This window comes from Vipera berus, assembly GCF_964194415.1.
Source record: "Vipera berus genome assembly, chromosome: 1".
Lineage (NCBI taxonomy): Eukaryota > Metazoa > Chordata > Lepidosauria > Squamata > Viperidae > Vipera > Vipera berus.
Genome location: NC_138202.1, coordinates 215,324,226 through 215,343,613, shown reverse-complemented (window position 1 = coordinate 215,343,613; position 19,388 = coordinate 215,324,226). Strand labels below are relative to the sequence as shown.

The following is a 19,388-nucleotide window of genomic DNA, read 5'->3' as shown; positions in this document are numbered from 1 at the left end:
ATTAGGTATGTTAGTTTCCTTGAATTATTTATCACAATAGTAAAAGTGGAAAATAAATAAATCCTGTTCAAGACTGCTTAGATCAGGTTTTCAAACTGTGTTCTATGAAACTCTAGAGTTCTATAAGAATTTAATGGACTTGCTGGGGAGACTAAAGGCAAAAAAAAAAATCAGTCATATGCTGGGCAATGATGTCCGTTGTAATTTTTCTTAAAAAAACAACAACAACGGTGAGGCTGATCAGTGGATATTCACAAGCCTCCATCTCCCTGGAGCAACTATGGTCATTAATTCTGTATGTGATAAACAAGAATGATTTGGGGATTTAAAAACAAAAACAAACAAACAAATGAACAAACAAACCAAAAACAGGTTCCATGACTTGAAAAAGTTTGGAAGCTCAAACCCTCTGGAATCTCTGCCTAAACTTCAGTAAGCAGAGGAATGATGTATGTAAGAATTATTATGTATACGTATGGGTTTATGCATAAAATATCTGTATAAAGCTTCAAATGTTTAGTGAGCATTGCATGTGACTCTGAGTTAAAATGGTGTACTCTGATTAATACTGAACAGTGACAAAAAGGTACAGTGAGGGAAAACAGTATTTGATCCCTTGCTGATTTTGTACGTTTGCCCACTGACAAAGAAAGGATCAGTCAATTTATAACTTTTTTGAAATGCGTTTTTCTGGATTTTTTTGTTGGTATTCTGTCTCTCACTGTTAAAATAAATCAGAAACTGTACTTTATGGCAGTGTTTCTCAACTTCTGCACCTTTAAGATGAGTGGACTCTAGTGCCCAAGATGGCGGACGTGCTCGGCTGAGCTCCGTGCGGAGCTCCGGCAATGTGGCGACCTTTGGGAGCCTCACAGGATTTTCCCCTGTGATGGACATGGGATGGGGGACGAGGTGAGCTTCTGGATTATCATCTTTTGGCCCCGTGAACGCCCCGCGAGCCCCGGAACACCCCGCGAGCCCCGCGAGCCCCGGACTCTCCGAGGTTTTCCATCTGAGCCCGGAAGAGTTGCTGGAGGCCCTAGAGGACGCGGAGGAGCTGAGTAGTTCCCCGTGTGCACGACCAGCTGTTTGTCGGACCGCGGGGGATCGGCGGATTCGGCAAATCTTAGCGGAGGAGGCGGCTGGAGTGCCGGGAAGATCTAGATATTTTTCGGAGCTCTGCTCTACGCGGCGCCGACCAGTGAATGTTGATGCCGGGGGAGTTTGAGAATTTTAAGAGCCTGACTAAGAACTCGTTGGAGCCGGGCGGAGGATTTTGGAGGCCTACGCTCCGCCGACCAGCTGATTGCCGGCCCCTGATGGACCAGCTGATTGTCGGCCAGCTGATTGTCGGCCCCAGCTGGAGTCTGCGGATCCTGGTGGTGTTCTGAAGCCTGCGGAACCCGGGACAACTTTCTAGAGCTTGGTGGTGTTCCGGAGGGCCTTTCAGCTGCTTGGGAGAGCCGCGTGTTGACTGACTAACTATGAATCGCGGCTTGGAGCAGCGTTGGCGTAGAAGTGTTCAAGTGGTGGAGATATTGCCTGGCTGGTGTCTGAGATGGCTGGCGGCGAGGAGAGTGGAGTACCGCGGCCTCTCTGGTATGGTGACCTGGCCTGGTGGGGGAATGCGGACGCTGATGCCTCGGACGTTAATGAGACATAATTTTAACCTCTGCGCCGCCAGAAACTGACTAGACCATGTTTTGTGGTTCGGTTGAACTACCATGGTCTTGGTTTCCCTTCCTGGCCGACTATTATCTGGTCCTCTTACAACATGACTTTGAACTGTAACCGGAGTTCTCCTACCATTCTGTATCTCTACAGGCTTATCAGCCCTGATGTATTCCGCTGACTCCCTCGCTCTAATTCCCTCTTCTCTCCTCCCCCCCCCCTATAATTTTGGAAGGTCCGGGGTACAACCACTGTGGGAGAGTGGTTAAGTTTTTACATCTGCTGCCTCCCAGAGGTGAGAGCTCTGGGGGGTATTGCTCCCCCGGTTTGTATGTACCAGGTTGCCCCCCCGGCTTTGACCGCCGTGAGAGGGCGGGATTCGATTCGATCTGTTCTGGGATTTCCCAGCTCTAGTGGCAGTGGAGCTGGGCTGGCTCTCTGGTCATTTGCCTTCGATTTATTTATTTTGAGATCCTCCCATGTTGAGTTGATCTGGTCTGCCTTGCTGTTTTTTTGTTTGTCGGACTTGTTAAGATCATGCGTCTGACTTATTCGAGCACGACCTTATACGCTCTCAGGGGGGCCCCCCCATCCTGGGAGCGACCCGCCTTACTTTTTACACCTCCTCTTGATGAAGGGCCCGAGTGTTGGGACCCTGAGAGATGGCTGGGCATGGGTAGGGGCCTCCGATATAAGCCAAATAGGAGGCCCCTGGTTAGTTTTTTGGTTAAATTTTTTAGGAGGTTAGGGAGGGGGGTGGGAACTTCTTTTGGTTGTTCGGATATGGGGGGCAGTCCAGCAACCACTGTTCAGGCCAGGGCCGGGATTGATCGCGGAGGGGAGGAGCGGGGGTCGGTCGCCCCTGGGGCTCCAGGGCAAGTCGTGGGAATGCCTATTCCCACGACGTTAGGGAATGGCAGCAGGTGCAGGAACAGAGGGCCGTATCGATCTCAGGGAAGGCCTCTCCGCTACTTGCAAGCGGTGAGGCGTTCCGACCCTCTTGTTCTACCCCGAGGTCCCGGGAGTGAGGATGTGCAGCCGCCTGAGCTCCGGCTGGTGTACCTGAATGCCAGGTCTGTCGTTAATAAAGCTCCTCTCGTCCGTGACTTGGTTGAGGGTGAGCAGGCGGACCTGGCTTGCATCACGGAGACTTGGTTGGGCCCAGAGGGCGGTATTCCTCTGGCTGATCTTTGCCCACCAGGTTTCCGGGTGCTACACCGGCCTCGGGCTCAGGGTAGGGGTGGGGGAGTGGCTGTTGTTATGAGGGAGACCTTAGCTCCGCGGGAGGCCACCGTTCCGCAGATAGTCGGGTGTGAGTCTCTCTTCTTGAGATGCGGCCCTGGTGCGCAGTTGGGCTTGCTGCTGGTGTACCTTTCGCCTAGTCACGCAGCAGCAGCCCTGCCTGAGCTTCTCGATGTCCTCTCTGGGTTGGTGGTTGAGTTCCCGAAACTTATAGTTTTGGGGGACTTCAATCTACCATCTCTGGGAGGATCATCTGAGTTGGCTCGGGAGTTCATGGCTTCCATGACGGCCATGGACCTGACGCAAGTAATTTCAGGACCGACTCATGAGGGAGGCCACACCCTTGACCTAGTTTTCTTATCTGGTCGGTGGTTAGATGACCTTGGTGGGGGCTCTCCAATTATTATGCCCCTGTCATGGACCGATCATCATCTCCTGCGGCTGGTCTTCCGTTTTGCCACCCCCCGCCGTGGGTGTGTGGAACCAGTTAGATGGTACCGCCCCAGACGCTTAATGGATTCCGCGAGATTCCAGGCAGCGCTGGGGTCCCCACCTGCCTCCCCCACTCACAGCTCGGCAGATGCCTTAGTGGAAGCTTGGGGAAGGGCAGCCACTGAGGCTCTTGACCGAGTTGTACCCTTGCGGCCCCTGACCCGATGCAGATCCCGTCGAGCTCCATGGTTTTCCGCGGAGCTCCGGGAGATGAAGCGCCGGAGACGGGGCCTAGAGAGCGGTTGGAGGTCCAGCCGATCCGAATCCGACCGATTGCGACTAAGAACCCATATTAGGTCTTATCTCGCTGCGATAAGGGTGGCGAGGTCTAATCACTTCGCTACCCTTATCGCGTCCGCAGATAATCGCCCGGCCGCTCTGTTTAGGGTGACTCGCTCCCTCCTTAATCAGGAGGTGAGGGAGGAACCCTTGCAGGGTCGTGCCGAGGAGTTTAACAATTATCTGTCGGACAAAATCACTCGGATTCGGACCGGTCTGGACTCTGACTGGGCAGAGTCTGGCGATCAGGACGCGGGTGGTCTTGTCGATATCACTTGGGAGGAGTTTGATTCTGTAACTCCGGAGGAAGTGGACAGGATTATGGGGAGACTGAGCTCCACCACATGTTTATTGGACCCGTGCCCTTCCTGGCTGGTTTATGCAGCCCGGGAGAGGACACGCAGCTGGTTCCAGGCAGTTATATCAGCTTCTTTGAGTGAGGGCAGCTTCCCTGCCGTCTTGAAAGAGGCGGTGGTGAGGCCCCTCCTCAAGAAGCCTGCCTTGGACCCAGCTGTATTGAACAACTTTCGTCCGGTCTCCAACCTTCGCTTTCTTGCGAAGGTTGTTGAGAGTGTGGTGGCGCATCAGCTCCCTTTGGTCCTGGATGAAGCGGATTATCTAGACCCGTACCAATCGGGTTTCAGGCCCGGGCACAGCACGGAGACGGCATTGGTCGCGCTGGTGAATGATCTCTGGAGGGCTCGGGACAGGGGTCATTCCTCTGTTCTAGTCCTATTAGACCTCTCAGCGGCTTTCGATACCATCGACCATGGTATCCTGCTGCGGCGTCTCAGGGGATTGGGAGTGGGAGGCACGGTTTTACAGTGGTTCTCCTCCTATCTCCAGGGACGCTCGCAGTCGGTGTTGACAGGAGGGCAGAGGTCGACCGCGAGGTCTCTCGTTTGTGGAGTTCCTCAGGGGTCGGTCCTCTCGCCTCTCCTGTTCAACATCTATATGAAACCGCTGGGTGAGATCATTCGTGGCTTTGGAGTTGGGTATCATCAGTACGCTGATGATACCCAGCTTTTTCTTTCTACCCCAAACCACCCCAGTGATGCCCTCAACGTGATGTCCCGTTGCCTGGAGGCGGTTCGGGTCTGGATGGGGAGGAACAGACTTCAACTCAACCCCGACAAGACTGAGTGGCTTTGCATACCTTCATCCCGGGTCTATTCGGATATTCCATCTCTTTCTATGGGGGGTGAATTATTACCCCCCGTAGATAGGGCTCGCAACTTGGGAGTCCTCCTAGATTCGCGGCTTACCTTGGAAGATCACATGGTGGCTGTGACTAGGGGGGCTTTCGCCCAGGTTCGCCTGGTGCGCCAGTTGCGGCCCTATCTAAGCCGGGATGATTTATGCACGGTCACTCACGCGCTCGTGACCTCTCGTCTAGACTACTGCAACGCTCTCTACATGGGGCTTCCCTTGAGGACCACCCGGAGGCTCCAACTGGTACAGAATGCAGCCGCGAGGGTTGTGTTGGGAGTCTCCCGATACTCCCATGTGACACCTCTGCTCCGTGAGCTGCATTGGTTGCCAGTTGTCTTCCGGGTGAGATTCAAGGTGCTAGTAATGGTGTTCAAAGCCCTCCATGGCATGGGGCCGGAGTACCTCAGGGAACATCTGCTGCCGGCATCAAGCTCCCTGCGCCCTGTGCGTTCCCACAGAGAGGGCCTCCTCAGGGTGCCACCGGTCAGAGAATGCCGACTGGTGGCCCCCAGGGGGAGATCCTTCTCTGTGGGCGCCCCGGAGCTATGGAACCAGTTACCGGTTGAGCTCCGGACGGCGCCCGATCTGCGCTCCTTTCGCCGCGATCTGAAAACATACTTGTTCGAGCAAGCCGGCCTGGCCTGAGGGGGGATTGGTGGGGTTTTTATCATTTTTATTGGGGTTTTTACTATGTATCAATTGTATTTTAATCGGGCATGCATTTAATTATCTTTTAGTTTTTGTAAATTTCTGTGTTTTATTCTTGCCCTGTACACCGCCCTGAGTCCTCCGGGAGAAGGGCGGTATAGAAATATTAATAAATTAAATTAAATTAAATTAAATATTGGAGCCTGGAAAACAGCAAAACTGTGAGAAAGAAGCTTAAATTAATTCCTTCCTCGTTCATATAGCATAAGAAGGAGGTAAGCTCTTAAGATTCTGTTTCTCAACCTTACTGCAATATAGCAATGTTTCTCAGTCTCAGCATGTTTAAGATATTTGGACAAACTCCCAGAATTCTGGGCACTAGAGTCCACTCATCTTAAAGGTGCAGAAGTTGAGAAACACTGCCATAAAGTACAGTTTCTGATTGGGGAGGAGGAAATAAGATGGCAATGGATGAACAATTCTGAACTTAAGCTCTGGGAAAATTTTCATGGTTTTCCATTTTTATATCCCCCCCTTTTTTTTTTACTCCTTTGTCCTTACTATCTACCTATATAGTTCTTTTCAGATTTGTGGAGTAAATTTCCTGACCTGGCCTACTTAAAGAGTTGACTTTTGCAGATAAAATATAGACAGGCTCATTCATCAAGAAACCTTACATAGTCTGCCAACATTAATCCAGATTTACTTAGGCACTGATGGAAAACTCAAAGAATTGCAGAAAAGAAAAGTATGAGAAGAGAGGGAAGATGCCATTTTTTTTATTTCCTCCTTTCTTTGCTTCCACCCAAACATCAGATTTTTAACACTGAACCTAGGCCACCAGTACTCTGCTATCTACTCCAGAGAGTGGACTATGTCAAGTCACTCAAGGTTTATGTCTGTTATTGAGAATCTTCCAGTTGGTATGTAAGTGTCCTGCTAAGAGCTCTTCGCCCTTCCCAATCCTAAAATTGTATTGTGGCTTCCCTAGAAAATGTAGGTTTTAGCCAACATGTGGGTATCACTCATACTTTCTTTTTTTATTAGAATTTCAGAGAATTCAGATGATCCCTAGGAATTGATTAGGTCATACAAAATCCTTCCAGATTCCCTCTGCTGATCATCCTTATAAGAAAGCACCTCCATCATCACCTCCCATCATTTTTGTAGAATAAAACCACAAATGATAAGACTTTTTGAACAACTGTGATATGCAATAAAAGGGGGGGGGAAAGCTGAGAAGTATGAAGAAGTGAGAGACTAAATGAAAAGGACATAAAAAAAAGAAATTAGAAGCTATTTTTGAGAAACGAATGCTAATTCTGAAGGAAATGAAATTGGGGCGGGGGAAACAGTATTATATAAAAAGTTTTACCTCCACAGGACACTCTAATTTCATTCCAACTGATGATCGGGAAATATTTACATTTTCTCCTTTTTCAGAAGGTCGTATTTGGTAGTTGACTGTGTTATAAAGAACCTAAAAATAAAATTACACATTTTGTTAAAGAATCTATTGATGGAATTTAGAAAATCATTCTGGCCAAATCAAGATGGAATATGGTAGTGACCATTTTGCACACACACACCCTGCCCCCAAAATAATTTAAATTGTTTTTCAGATGGAAGCATACCCTGATTTACAACATAGTACAAACATATATGTAACACAGATTGTTTAAAAATCAGAAACTATGCCTTTCCTGAATAATGGGGGGAGGGGGGGAGAGAGAAACCTATATAATATATTCTATATATTCTATGCATATCATGAGGAACAATCGATATAAAAGAAGATATAAAAAAGAAAGTGCACAAGGAGCAAGAATTTTAACTTAATTTTACATTAACTTAGGAGGAACATAAATACATATAGTGCAGCAGAATCTGTAATAAGAAATGGAAATAAACCTGCATTTACTCTAAGAACAGATTACTGTTTTTCTGGTAGCAGAAAGCTTTAGAAACTCTACCTTTTGACTGGGCTCACATATCTTCACCATCATCATTTAATAAATTTCCTTCTAGGAAAGACTGGCGTAATAAAATGTAATTCCTATGACTAATGGCTACATTTACTCTTCATATTACAACAATTGGGAATAGACAAAGAAAGGATAAAGTAAAGTGAAATCTTGTATAGATAAGGGCAAAAAAATACAATGCAATAACTCTCTGAATGAATATAAAAATCTTACTTATAGTTATTTTTAAAACCATAAATGCCCTTGACCAGTTAGTTTGCTCCTCTCATTCTTCTGCAACTCCTACGATACTACAAACTTATGCAGGATTAATAATTAAAAAGGGCTATTTTAATTTTTTGCTTCTTTTTTGAAATGATGAATGTCACTAGCAAGCACATGTTATCCACAAACCAGCAGGGTTTTTTTGAAGAAGCGTAGCTGATATATTTATGCATAACAAAAAGCTAAGGGTGTGTCAATTATATTCCTGTTATTCCGTTCTCCCCAGTCAATTCCTAAAGATAAGGATACATTTTTTTAAAAAAATAACAACATTGTAATATTAGGTATGAAGCAGTAGGTGTGAGCTTAAATGGACTCCAGAAGATGGTAGAGGACAGGAAGGCATGGAAGAACGTTGTCCATGGGCTCGCAATGGGTCGGACATGGCTTCACAACTAACAACAACATTAGGTATTTTCCCATTCCATTTACTGATTAGTCAAATAAGAATGAGCTTTTAACATCTAGTGTACAGTATAACAAACTGTTTTTTAAAAGATTATTGATAGAAAATAGAATTTTATGCAAGGAGCAAAACAAACCCATATATACCATTTTGGCTTTGTTTTGATACTTAGCTGTTTTATTCAAAGCAGCTGTCAAGTTCCATGTTCTACTAGCATAAAGATGAAACTTGTTATTCTTTAGTCAGGTAGTAAATAGGGCTTTAGAAATTTGTGACATACCTCAGCCTGTAGAATATTGCTTGCTGCCAATAGTAATTCTATGGCACTTGGGGGACAGTGCGTCAAAGCATAGGCCAGGAGCTGCTGCCGAACGGCCATGTCTTGAAATCCTTCGGATTGTCCTAACTGGCTACAAACCTCCCAGCTTTTAGAGTATCCTGCCATGGATATTACAAAAAGGACACAGTATGGAAAAAGTTAATGTACTAACTATATTCATTCATCATTCCATCCTCAATAACTCCTTCTGTATAGCATTTTTAATTTATATACTAAATTTATATGTTGCCCATCTCACTGTCACATGAGATGTAATATCCCACTCTATCTCATCACAATAGGGTTCACTCAACATACACAAGCAACATACAAATATAATATACAAATACTCTTTCCAATATTTAAAAATAAGACAGTAAATGGCTCAAAGGTTTCTGCACTAGAAAACAAGAATCTTCCAGATCAGAAGGATGTCACAGCCTATCTACAGATACCTCACAAACAACAAATAATAGGCACTGATCAAGTTTCAGGAGAAAAACAGAGGGCAACATGGTGTTTTATACAATTTAGAAAATTCCCAAGATCATTTTTGTAATCATTTGTGCACATGGATGGGGTTCAGATATACTCTACCTGAAGCCATAAGTTCCTGACAGTGCATATTTGCAGCTTTGTAATCCTGATGTTTGAGTGCTTGTTCCACTAAAAGTATCAAAACCTGTCCTTTTCTCTCCATCTGGTCATCACCTACAAAATAATTTATATATATTCATATTCTTACTGGTAAACCGTTAAATGTATACAGCTGTGCATGCTTTGATAATGTTACCCAGCTGGATACTGAAATGTCTATAACAAACACCCAAGCACTAAGCAACTTTCCCCATCTAAGAAATTCAGGCAATATTTTACAACATTACAAACAAATGACAATGTTACCCACTTTCCAAGAACAACCCACATTTATTTTTTAATGACCTTGTAATCCCTTGTATTGGGGTGGGGTTGGGGTGACTGAATGGAGCTGAGTGTTTACTGGCTGGATGCCTTTCCTGATGCCTAAGTGGAGTTCACAGCAGATATTTTCTCTATGCGTTCAGAGAAAGAAATATCTGCTTCTACCTCAGATCAAACTCACCACCTCCTGATTGTCAGGCAAGAGTTCCACTTCTAGGCCACCACACCACTTAAGACAATCCAAATTGATATAATTAATTCAAAATTTAATAAAACATTAAATTTATCAATTAATTCTATTTGTCAGAAATATGGGCACATTTAGATGTGGCAGAAATTGCTGTTTCTTACTTGAGTTCGTGTGACAGATCAAGATAATGCAGCAAAACAAAACAAAACTGACACCTTATCTTTTATTCTGCTACCTTGTGTCTTACAAGAAGTAAAGTACCAGACAAACTTGAATTGTTCTGTGATAACTCTCCATTCTCTGTACATCCTCCTTATTATACAAATGCTCACTGATTGATTAATAGTAACTGTTAATCCTGATAGAATGGGAAGCAGATATTTCATCATTCAATGTGATTATATTGAACAATAATAATAACAATACTACTACTAAAGTTGGAAGGGACCTTGGAGGTCATCTAGTCCAACTCCCCGCTCAGGCAGGAAAGCCTATACCTAACAATTTCATAGGCCTAATCATGGAGTTCCTCCAACTCTTATCCTTTGTGGATTTATTAATCAGCTCTTATTCTTCTAATCAGACATACTCATCGTACTTCTTGGGACACAAAAAATTAAAACATTCAGGAATTATACAAGTGAAATTAATTCCTAATGATAGTTTTATACTTACGCTATTTGATAGGTACACTTCAATAAGTTAAACTACTAGATACAAGGAATATAATAAATTATACGCCTCAACAATACAGTAGTTTTTTCATCTCTGTTGCCAGACATTTAAATGCAGAACTGCTTTATCCAAGATACCCAGTGACATTTACTACTGAAAATTCTGTGTTGTCTACTGTTTAAAGAACCAAAAGCAGTTAAAATAACTGGCCAAGCAAATATTTAGATGTTGCCCTTTTTCAAATTCAGGTGCATAAAACCATTAAAAATTGAACGCAGCATTAGAAAGAGCATGTGCTATGTATAAAGAAGTAAAAAAATAATCACATATCATGTAATATTTTCTGGATATAGGTTTTAGTGGAAACCAACAGTGCATTTTTAATTATATTTTTATTGCATGTTTATTTATTTTATTTTTTATTTTAATTCCATTTATATCCCGCCCTTCTCCGAAGACTCAGGGCGGCTTACAAGCTTAGCAGTAGTTTACAAGCTTAGCTGATCTGTTTATTCTGAATGGGAATTTGGGAATTTGTTTTCAAAGCTGATTTCTAAAATTGGCATCTACCAATTGAGCAAGTTTTTTTGGCATAAAGCTGGGATATAAATTCTGTAAGTAAAATAAAAAAAAATAAACTTAGGCATTAAAGAACAACTCTAAGAAGCTAAATCACAGCATATAATCTTAGCTACCTCTGGAAAAACAGAAGCAACAAAGCTGAAAGATGTATTTCCTCTGAAAAACTGCCTATGTGCCAGGCAAGATAAGGTAACTACTTTATATACTAAGAACAGAGGAAGCAACTGTATCACTTATCACAAAGGTATTAATCAGTAAATATATGGAAATATAGTCCCAGAATATGGTAACTAATATGCCAGCTGGGGAAGTGGAACACTGCAAGGCATAAAACATTGTAGTATGAATACAGGAACAACCAATGCATCCAATGATGTGCAGAACATTCTGGATATACTAGTATTATAACACATCATAGAAATCAGAATAAAAAAAAATGTAACTTCTAATACAGTTGATGTATACAGGACAGAAGTCATGCTATTACAACTGATAAACACAATTGATACATGGACAGAAGCTTCTTCACAACTTATTATTTTTATTGTTACCATAGATAGATTTTTTTTCATGCTCTTCGGTGCTCTAGATCTCGTGCTTAGGAAATATCCTCTCACGATGACATGTAAGGTACAAGTGCTGTACAACTAGCAAAATCTAACTAACATCTCTACAGTCTTCAGATCTTTCTCAAAAAGATCACCTGTTTGTTTACCACTCAAAATATAAACCTCTTTTCATCCTCTAGAAAAAAAGACTATAAATATATAAAATCACTAATTATAAAAAAAAATTCCCATGACTGTCACTGTAATTATAATGGTATGTAAGAAAGACCCTGAGGAAGGAGCCGGAGAGATGGTCAGAGAGGAGAGGGCCTAGCCTGCAGCTGCATAATGGACAGACCAAAAGATTCAGAAGGGACCTTCCCTAAGTTCTCAGGCTGTAAAGGAGACAGTGGGAAACTTATACTTGCAATATTTTGCTAACGTAGCCTTACAAAAAACTAGAATTAGCTCTTCCGGTCATGTTTCCTGTCTGGTTAACCTAGGCTGACAATCATTTTGAAACAAAAATTATTTTAAAAGGACTTTCATAATTAATGACTCAAAGAGCAATCCCTGCACCTAGTAAACAGCTGTGAGAAATATTTAATGTCAGATTCTTTCAAGGTTAAAAAGCCATAAATGGCAGGTCACTTCTGAGGATTGTTCCATGAAGGCGAGATGCCAAGCATCTTTGAAGCTGCCATGAAACAGTGTCTTTAAAAATCTATTATAGAATTAATCAATGAACATTTATTTTGAAGTACAATTCCTGTCTCTCTTAACTTCAGTCAGTTAAGAAATAATGAGAATATAACCCACTCTTCCTTAACATGATGCTCTCCAGTGGTGGTAAGCCCAGCTTCTACATCACTCCTTGGCAGTAATAGCCATGGGTTGCTGACAACTGCAACTGAACATCTCTGCAGGGCACCACATTGTCAAAAGCTAATAAAGAGAGTAAAGCAGAAAGTTCTTGGCCTTATTTTTCACAAACAGATGAGACAGGAAACTTCTTGAAAGTAATATAGTAAGATGAAGTAGGATTAGGTTTATGAAAAAATAGCATTATGGTATCATGGAAGTTGTAGAACGTTCTGAAATTTGATTCAGCATCTTCTATGTTGGCTTCTATGATAACATATTTTATTTATCCTGCTTTTTTCCGCTCTTTGTAAATAATTGCAGACTGCTATTTTTATCTTAATTTGCATTGTCCTTTGTCCCTTAAGTCAATCTTTGATTATATAAACTAATCATGAATCTTAGCTGTTAAAATCTTTTTCCAAATATTTCATTGATTTCTATCTTTCTCATCTATTTCCCAAGGGCTGACCCCGCTCAATTAAAAATGAAACTCTTTACAGTATACCATATTTTCCAGCGTATAAGATGACTTTTTAACCCATGAAAATCTTCTCAAAAGTCAGGGGTCGTCTTATACACCGGGTGCTGAAAATTTAGGGACAGGGCTGGCTGGAAAACCTGGAGCGGATCTCCCATTTAGTCTGCGCAGGGAAAGCGGGACCAATTGGAGAAGAAGCTGCTGTCTGTGATTTTTTACAGGCTGGGGTCTGGGCGTCTTTCCTTCTAAAGTTGAAGAGCAGGTGTAGTCTATCCCAACTTGAAAGGCAGGTGGGGAAAGCAGCAGCCAGAGCAGCTGCTTAGCTCTAAGGACACATTTGACTCAGGAACTGGGCGGGCTGGCTGGAAAACCTGGAGCGGATCATCCATTTGGTCTTTTTTAAAATCCCATTTATATCCCGCCCTTCTCCGAAGACTCAGGGGGGCTTACAATTTAAAGCCCAAATCAATGTGCTTAGCAATAGCCTTCATTCTATGTATATGCCTGCTTATTAGGGCTTTCACACCCCCCCCACAAGCAACATTATTACAAAGTCAGCTTATTGCCCCCAACAATCTGGGTCCTCATTTTACCTACCTCAGAAGGATGGAAGGCTGAGTCATCCTTGAGCCTGGTGGGATGCGAACCTGCACTAATTGCAGGCAGCTGGTGTTACTTAAGGCTCTGCGCAGGGAAAGCTTTAGAGTGAATTAGGAAAAGTGAAAAAGTGAATTAGGAAAATAGGGAACGGTTGCTGGAATTGGGTATGTGTAGTTTAACGAAGAGAAGGGTGAGGGGTGACATGATGGCAGTGATCCAATATCTCAGGGGCTGCCACAAAGAAGAGGGAGCCAAGCTATTCTCCAAAGCACCTGAAAGCAGGACAAGAAGCAATGGATGGAAACTAGTCAAGGAGAGAAGCAACCTAGAACTAAGGAGAAACTTCCTGACAGTTAGAACAATTAACCAGTGGAACAACCTGCCTCCAGAAGTGGTGAATGCTCCAACACTGGAAGTTGTTAAGAAGAGACTGGACAGCCATTTGTCTGAAATGGTATAGGGTTTCCTGCCTTAGCAGGGGGTTGGACTAGATGACCTCCAAGGTCCCTTCCAACTTCTACTTCTTCTTCTTTTTCTTCTTCTTCTTCTTCTTCTTCTTCTTCTTCTTCTTCTTCTTCTTCTTCTTCTTCTTCTTCTTCTTCTTCTTCTTCTTCTTCTTATTATTATTATTATTATTATTATTATTATTATTATTATTATTATTATTATTATTATTAAAGTTTAATCCACTTGCACTGTTTTATGTTTACATCTTTGATGACGAACAGCCTTATGTTTATAAGTGACAGTTTTCCTACTAAGTACCTGCATGTCATAAGCATTTGAATTAAAATTACCATATTAAAATCAAATCTGATGTTTTTTAATTTTTATTTGGTGTGCGTTGGAAGAGGGGTAGTCTGATACAGCAAGTATAGCCCAAACCCTATAATTTAACAGGAAATGTAGGGGGTCGTCTTATACGCCCAGTCGTCTTATACGCCGGAAAATATGGTAATTGGATTCCCACAATAGTTCTGGGCCTCAAATGAACTCAGACGCTTTCTGAAATGTATGGTAAAAGATGGACAAAACATCCTCCTTAATGCGGAAGAACTGAGAACAGCGGGAAGGGCCAGACCTAGTTGATAAAAGAAAAAGGCTGAATTTAATGGATATCAGTTTGAGTTACTTGGCTGCCTGGGGGAAAAAATCTTGCACCATATTCCCTGAGTAATCCCAACACTGTTTTCTAGCTATACTTTCTATCTCCAAAAGAGGAACAAAGTGCAACTTAATGTTTTAGTTATCCCAAATATGCTTTTTCACGAGGCAACTGGACTTTCTCGTTTTTCTGAAGATGTTTTGCTTCTCATCCAAGAAGCTTCTTCAGCTCTTCTTCTTCTTCAGAGCTATGCTGGCTCAGGAATTCTGGGAGTTGAAGTCCATGAGTCATAAAAGAGCCAAGGTTGCCTAACCCTGAGCTAGGAGCTAAGCAGAAAAGCAGCTGGGGATGGTAGCTACTGTTGTTTGTGGTGAAGCAACTGGTGTCTCAGAGTTGTTCTAAGAGTGACAGGGGAAGTGGTTTCTGTAACTTTGTGTGAATAGAGCCACTGGACGCAGCCTAAGGCAAACAGACAGAAATAAGGTTCTTTAGCAGTAGGGTTCACAAACAAACTGTAGTAGACTAATATTAGTAATAGGAATAGTAGTAGACCTGGGGGAGTGAGTACTTCCCATTGTGTACCTCTGTGTGGGTTGCCTAAAGGCCAAGGGGGGGGGGTTGTGTTGGCTCTCTGGAGCTTTGGGAGCCCAATGACATTGGATATAGATAAAACAGCCTGTGACAACCAACCAACACAAGTTAGGAATGATATTTGATTTTACCTGCAACCTTCAGCAAATTTGCAAGTCCCAAAAGCTTGGCAGATTGCTTATAGTTTGTGGGCAGCCGAGAGAGACATTCCTTGATAAGGCTGAGTCGATCAGAACACAAGCGGACTGGAGAGAAAATATGTTTATTAAGAAATGCAATAAAATTGTATTTAAGGCAGATACTTGGAAAGTGTTCATGAGTGCTATAAATGTAAATGTATATTTAAAGTAGGCCTATGCAAAGCATTCAAATTGGTATTTCATAAATCTTGTTGGTGCAAGTGAAGCATCTCATTGTGAAGTGCTAAAGCTTAAACATCCTCTGGGAGATTCAGTGTGATTGTTTTCAAGGCACAGACAACACTTTAGCAGGGACTGTGAACCAGAAGCGGATCAGTTATATACATATATGCATGTGGAGAAATGTGAGAAGCAGCTGAGCAGCTGAGGAAAAAGCTATTTGGCTACTTCAAAAACTGCCTCTTTCACACTGACGTGCATTGCAAAATACTCCTTTCAAATGCTGTGAGGAACCCAAATTTAAAGCACAATTGAACACCTTCATTCGTGTGGAGAAAAATTGTTACTCTAGGAAATATCTTATAAATGGGCATCTTCTATCTTTGGAGGATAAAAATCATCATGTTATAGTTTGGAATCTTATTTTTTTCAAAACACTGAAAATATGAAAACATGAAATATGAGATAGTACAGCCCAACTCAGGAGGAACATCTTAGTTTCCACTCTGTTAATTCAGAGTTAATATTGACTTTCCATGATAAATAATTTTGGATTTTCATATTCCAGTTTAGTTTATGAGCCTGCAGGCAGTATCTTTCTTTTTATCTTTTGTATGGTGGCCTGTTTTTAAAGTGTAAAAAGAAACACATAATGATATGCAATCTAAAGTTTTTAAAATGTTTTTGCATACATTACAGCTGACACTGTAATTAATGGCCTTCTGTACTCATTAAACTAAACAGATTTTTTAAGCAATAGTAACATTAGTCATTTTCAAAAACTCCTGAAAGTTTTCCCCCCAAATAAATAGAAAGTGAAAAAACAAAATAACAATAACAAAAAATGTACAAATTAAATATGACTCTCTGACTGATGATATATGAGAATATCTGATAATATCAAGGCAGGTAAAATGCAGAAAAGTGTAAATTAAGTTGAATGCAGCATGAATTGATTATTTAAAAACATAAACAAGAAGCAATAGGAATAAGAATAAATTAATGATAAATGTGGATTAAATACAAAAGTAAATAAACAGGATGAAAGGGGTACAGAGATGCTTTGGTCATAGAGAAAGAATGAAAGAATCATAAAACAAGTAAATGAAGAAAGAATGAACCAGCTGAGATGATGGAGATGACACCGATGGTTACATGAAGCTGTTGGGATCCTCCAAGAGAAATGACTGACAGGTTTAAAGAACCAAAGTCATGATATAGTGATATGGCTGTGATAGACATAAGAATTTACAGGTAAAGATTTCGGCGTATTTGAAAGACCATTCGCAACAACGATATATCGTGGAGTGGAAAAAATGGATTGATTACATCCAGAATAAATATGGGACTAAAAAGTTTCATTTAGCATTTGAATAAGTATTGATGGGATATTTATATTGCTTGTAGTCATTTTATAAGAGCTAAAGTGCGATAGACCTAATAGTTTATTGTTGTTAGCATATGGTAGTTTATGATTGTTTTTTACTTTTATACCTTGTATTTAGCTCTGGGAAGTCGGGGAGGGGGGAAGGGGAGGGGGAGGGTTGGGTTGGGAAGGGGGGAGGGGGTGGGGAGGGGTTGTTTTGTTAAAGATAAAATGTATTGAAAAACTTTTCAATAAAAAAAAAGAATTTAAAGGTAATGTATGTATATTTTAGGGGAGATATAGTAGTAATTGGTTTTGTATAAACTAGTTTTAGTCATATTATGGTAGTGAGTTTCTTGTAAACTAGGCTAATTAATATGAGAAATACTTTAGATTTTAAAAACATGGGTTTTTAGATTCCAAAGTGGCTGGGAAAGGAAGATGCAACTATAACATTAGGATTAAATAGTAAATTTAATCCTAATCAGCCAATCTCAATGTATACATGGTTGTACTTTGACAATAAAGGTTCTTTCATTCAAGTTGCACCGTACAGTAAAAACTATGGTCAGATTGAAGAACAGTGGATATTCTTTAGCTTTGTTTTGCTTTAATAGGTTTTAATAATATAACCTAAATGTTTTAATGTAAAGGCTAGGGGGACACTGAGCAATATATCCTAGAAAGGAATTAGATTATTTATACAAGAGTACAAAAATGCAATGATTGTACCTACTACTTGCACAAATATGAAACCTTAAGGCTAGTATTAAAAAATTACTAAAAAGAACACATACAAGATAGAGATGATAGAGCTAAACTGTACCTTGTAATGGTAAAATTTTCACACCAAATTCTTCAAAGTAGCTAAGAGAATGAATAAGATCTAGTTCCTCTTGAATAACAGGTGGACAGTCTGTAATGAGCTGTAAGCAGGATCTTTTTAAAAAAGGGAGAAATTTAAGACTAAATTTTTCTTCAAATAAAATTATGTTAACAGAAAGTTGACTCATTTTTTTTTAAAAAAAGAAAATAATGGACATAAATGACTAGAATACTGAAAAGAAACACTTAGCTTACAGTATTTTGTTTCATGACCTACTTATATTAAACTGTATTATTTGTGTAGGAATATATAATATATATGATCACCTGGCCAAATCCATGCAAGTATCAGTCAGATTGGTTGAAGAGTTGAAATACTCTCGGCTAGCAGCCAAAACTAATTCAATGCTTTTCTCATAGCTGATTCTGCATTGCATTTTTCCTTTAGAAACGGGGGGATCTATTGACCAAACACTGCAATGCATCATTTGCCCAGCTAAATGGATATTCTCCAGCAGGCTTGAACATAGAAGACTTTCAGTAAAAATCTACAAAATAAAACACAATCAATATCATAGAATGTTTTTATGTTTGCTAAACTCTCAAATATAGACGCTGAAATAGACAGCATAGGACAGCTTTCAGATACATGTACATCAATATAATTGTTTTAAGAAATCTTTTTAAAACAAGGCTCAATCTAATTTGTTTATTGTACATTATTTATTTAAAAGATTCATATGACTGCCCATTTTATATTAATAACCCTGGCAGATTCACAACAGCAGCAGACAAAAATAACAAAATATAATAAGATAAAAAACCAAGGCACCATAAAACTCTTACCCAAATATACATGTACTGAACTCAATTCCCAACCTGGAATTCCCATCCCCCACCCCCAGTGCCTGGGGGAAGAACCAACAAAATTATTGTCAGAACTCCAAAGCAGACAAAACTTGGAATCCAAGGACATACAAGATAATACTACCTTTATTACAGTGTTATAGTAACAGAATTTTGTTCTCATCAGTCAGCCATACCCTTCTGAGATTCAAACCTGGGCCGACTGCGTCTTAAGCAGTTGTTTTAACCCCTAGGCCACAGGCTCTCTCTCTCTCTTTGTTAGCTGTGGCTACTGCCTGTAGATGGCCTTGGGCTAGGCTGAAACAGGAAATAAGATTTGTCCTGTGTCTGGGACTAAGCAAGTGTATTCTGAATGCTTAACAAACATTTAACACATATCTTCCTTGCTTCTCAGCTAACAGAGAGACCCTGTAGCCTGGGGTTAAAACAACTGCTTAAGACGCAGTCGGCCCAGGTTCGAATCTCAGAAGGGTATGGCTGACTGATGAGAACAAATACGTTTGAAATGATCATATCGGTCTCCCTTTATTCTTTGTTAGCAAGCCAAAAAATTTACACAAATATGAGCTGCCACTGCTGTGGCTACTGCCTGTAGATGGCCTTGGGCTAGGCTGAAACAGGAAATAAGATTTGTCCTGTGTCTGGGACCAAGCAAGTGTATTCTGAATGCTTAACAAACATTTAACACATATCTTCCTTGCTTCTCAGCTAACAAAGAGAGCGAGCCTGTGGCCTAGGGGTTAAAACAACTGCTTAAGACGCAGTCGGCCCAGGTTCGAATCTCAGAAGGGTATGGTTGACTGATGAGAACAAATAAGTTTGAAATGATCATATCGGTCTCCCTTTATTCTTTGTTAGCAAGCCAAAAAATTTACACATACACACACACACTGCTCAAA

The 19,388-nt window shown here is 41.2% G+C and overlaps 1 protein-coding gene across 2 annotated transcripts in view; it reads right to left on the bottom strand.

Annotated features, from left to right (window-relative positions):
* The window catches only part of NBAS (NBAS subunit of NRZ tethering complex), a 178,954-nt gene that overhangs the window by 71,990 nt on the left and 87,576 nt on the right, over window positions 1-19,388 (bottom strand). For both annotated transcript variants that reach the window (XM_081317067.1, XM_081317068.1), the window contains exons 30-35: window positions 17,950-18,170; window positions 17,624-17,736; window positions 15,204-15,317; window positions 9,116-9,229; window positions 8,480-8,637; window positions 6,920-7,024 (exon numbers count right to left, since the gene is read on the bottom strand). In XM_081317067.1, the coding sequence (XP_081173193.1) occupies window positions 6,920-7,024; window positions 8,480-8,637; window positions 9,116-9,229; window positions 15,204-15,317; window positions 17,624-17,736; window positions 17,950-18,170 (825 nt within the window). The remainder of the gene's footprint in view (window positions 1-6,919; window positions 7,025-8,479; window positions 8,638-9,115; window positions 9,230-15,203; window positions 15,318-17,623; window positions 17,737-17,949; window positions 18,171-19,388) is intronic.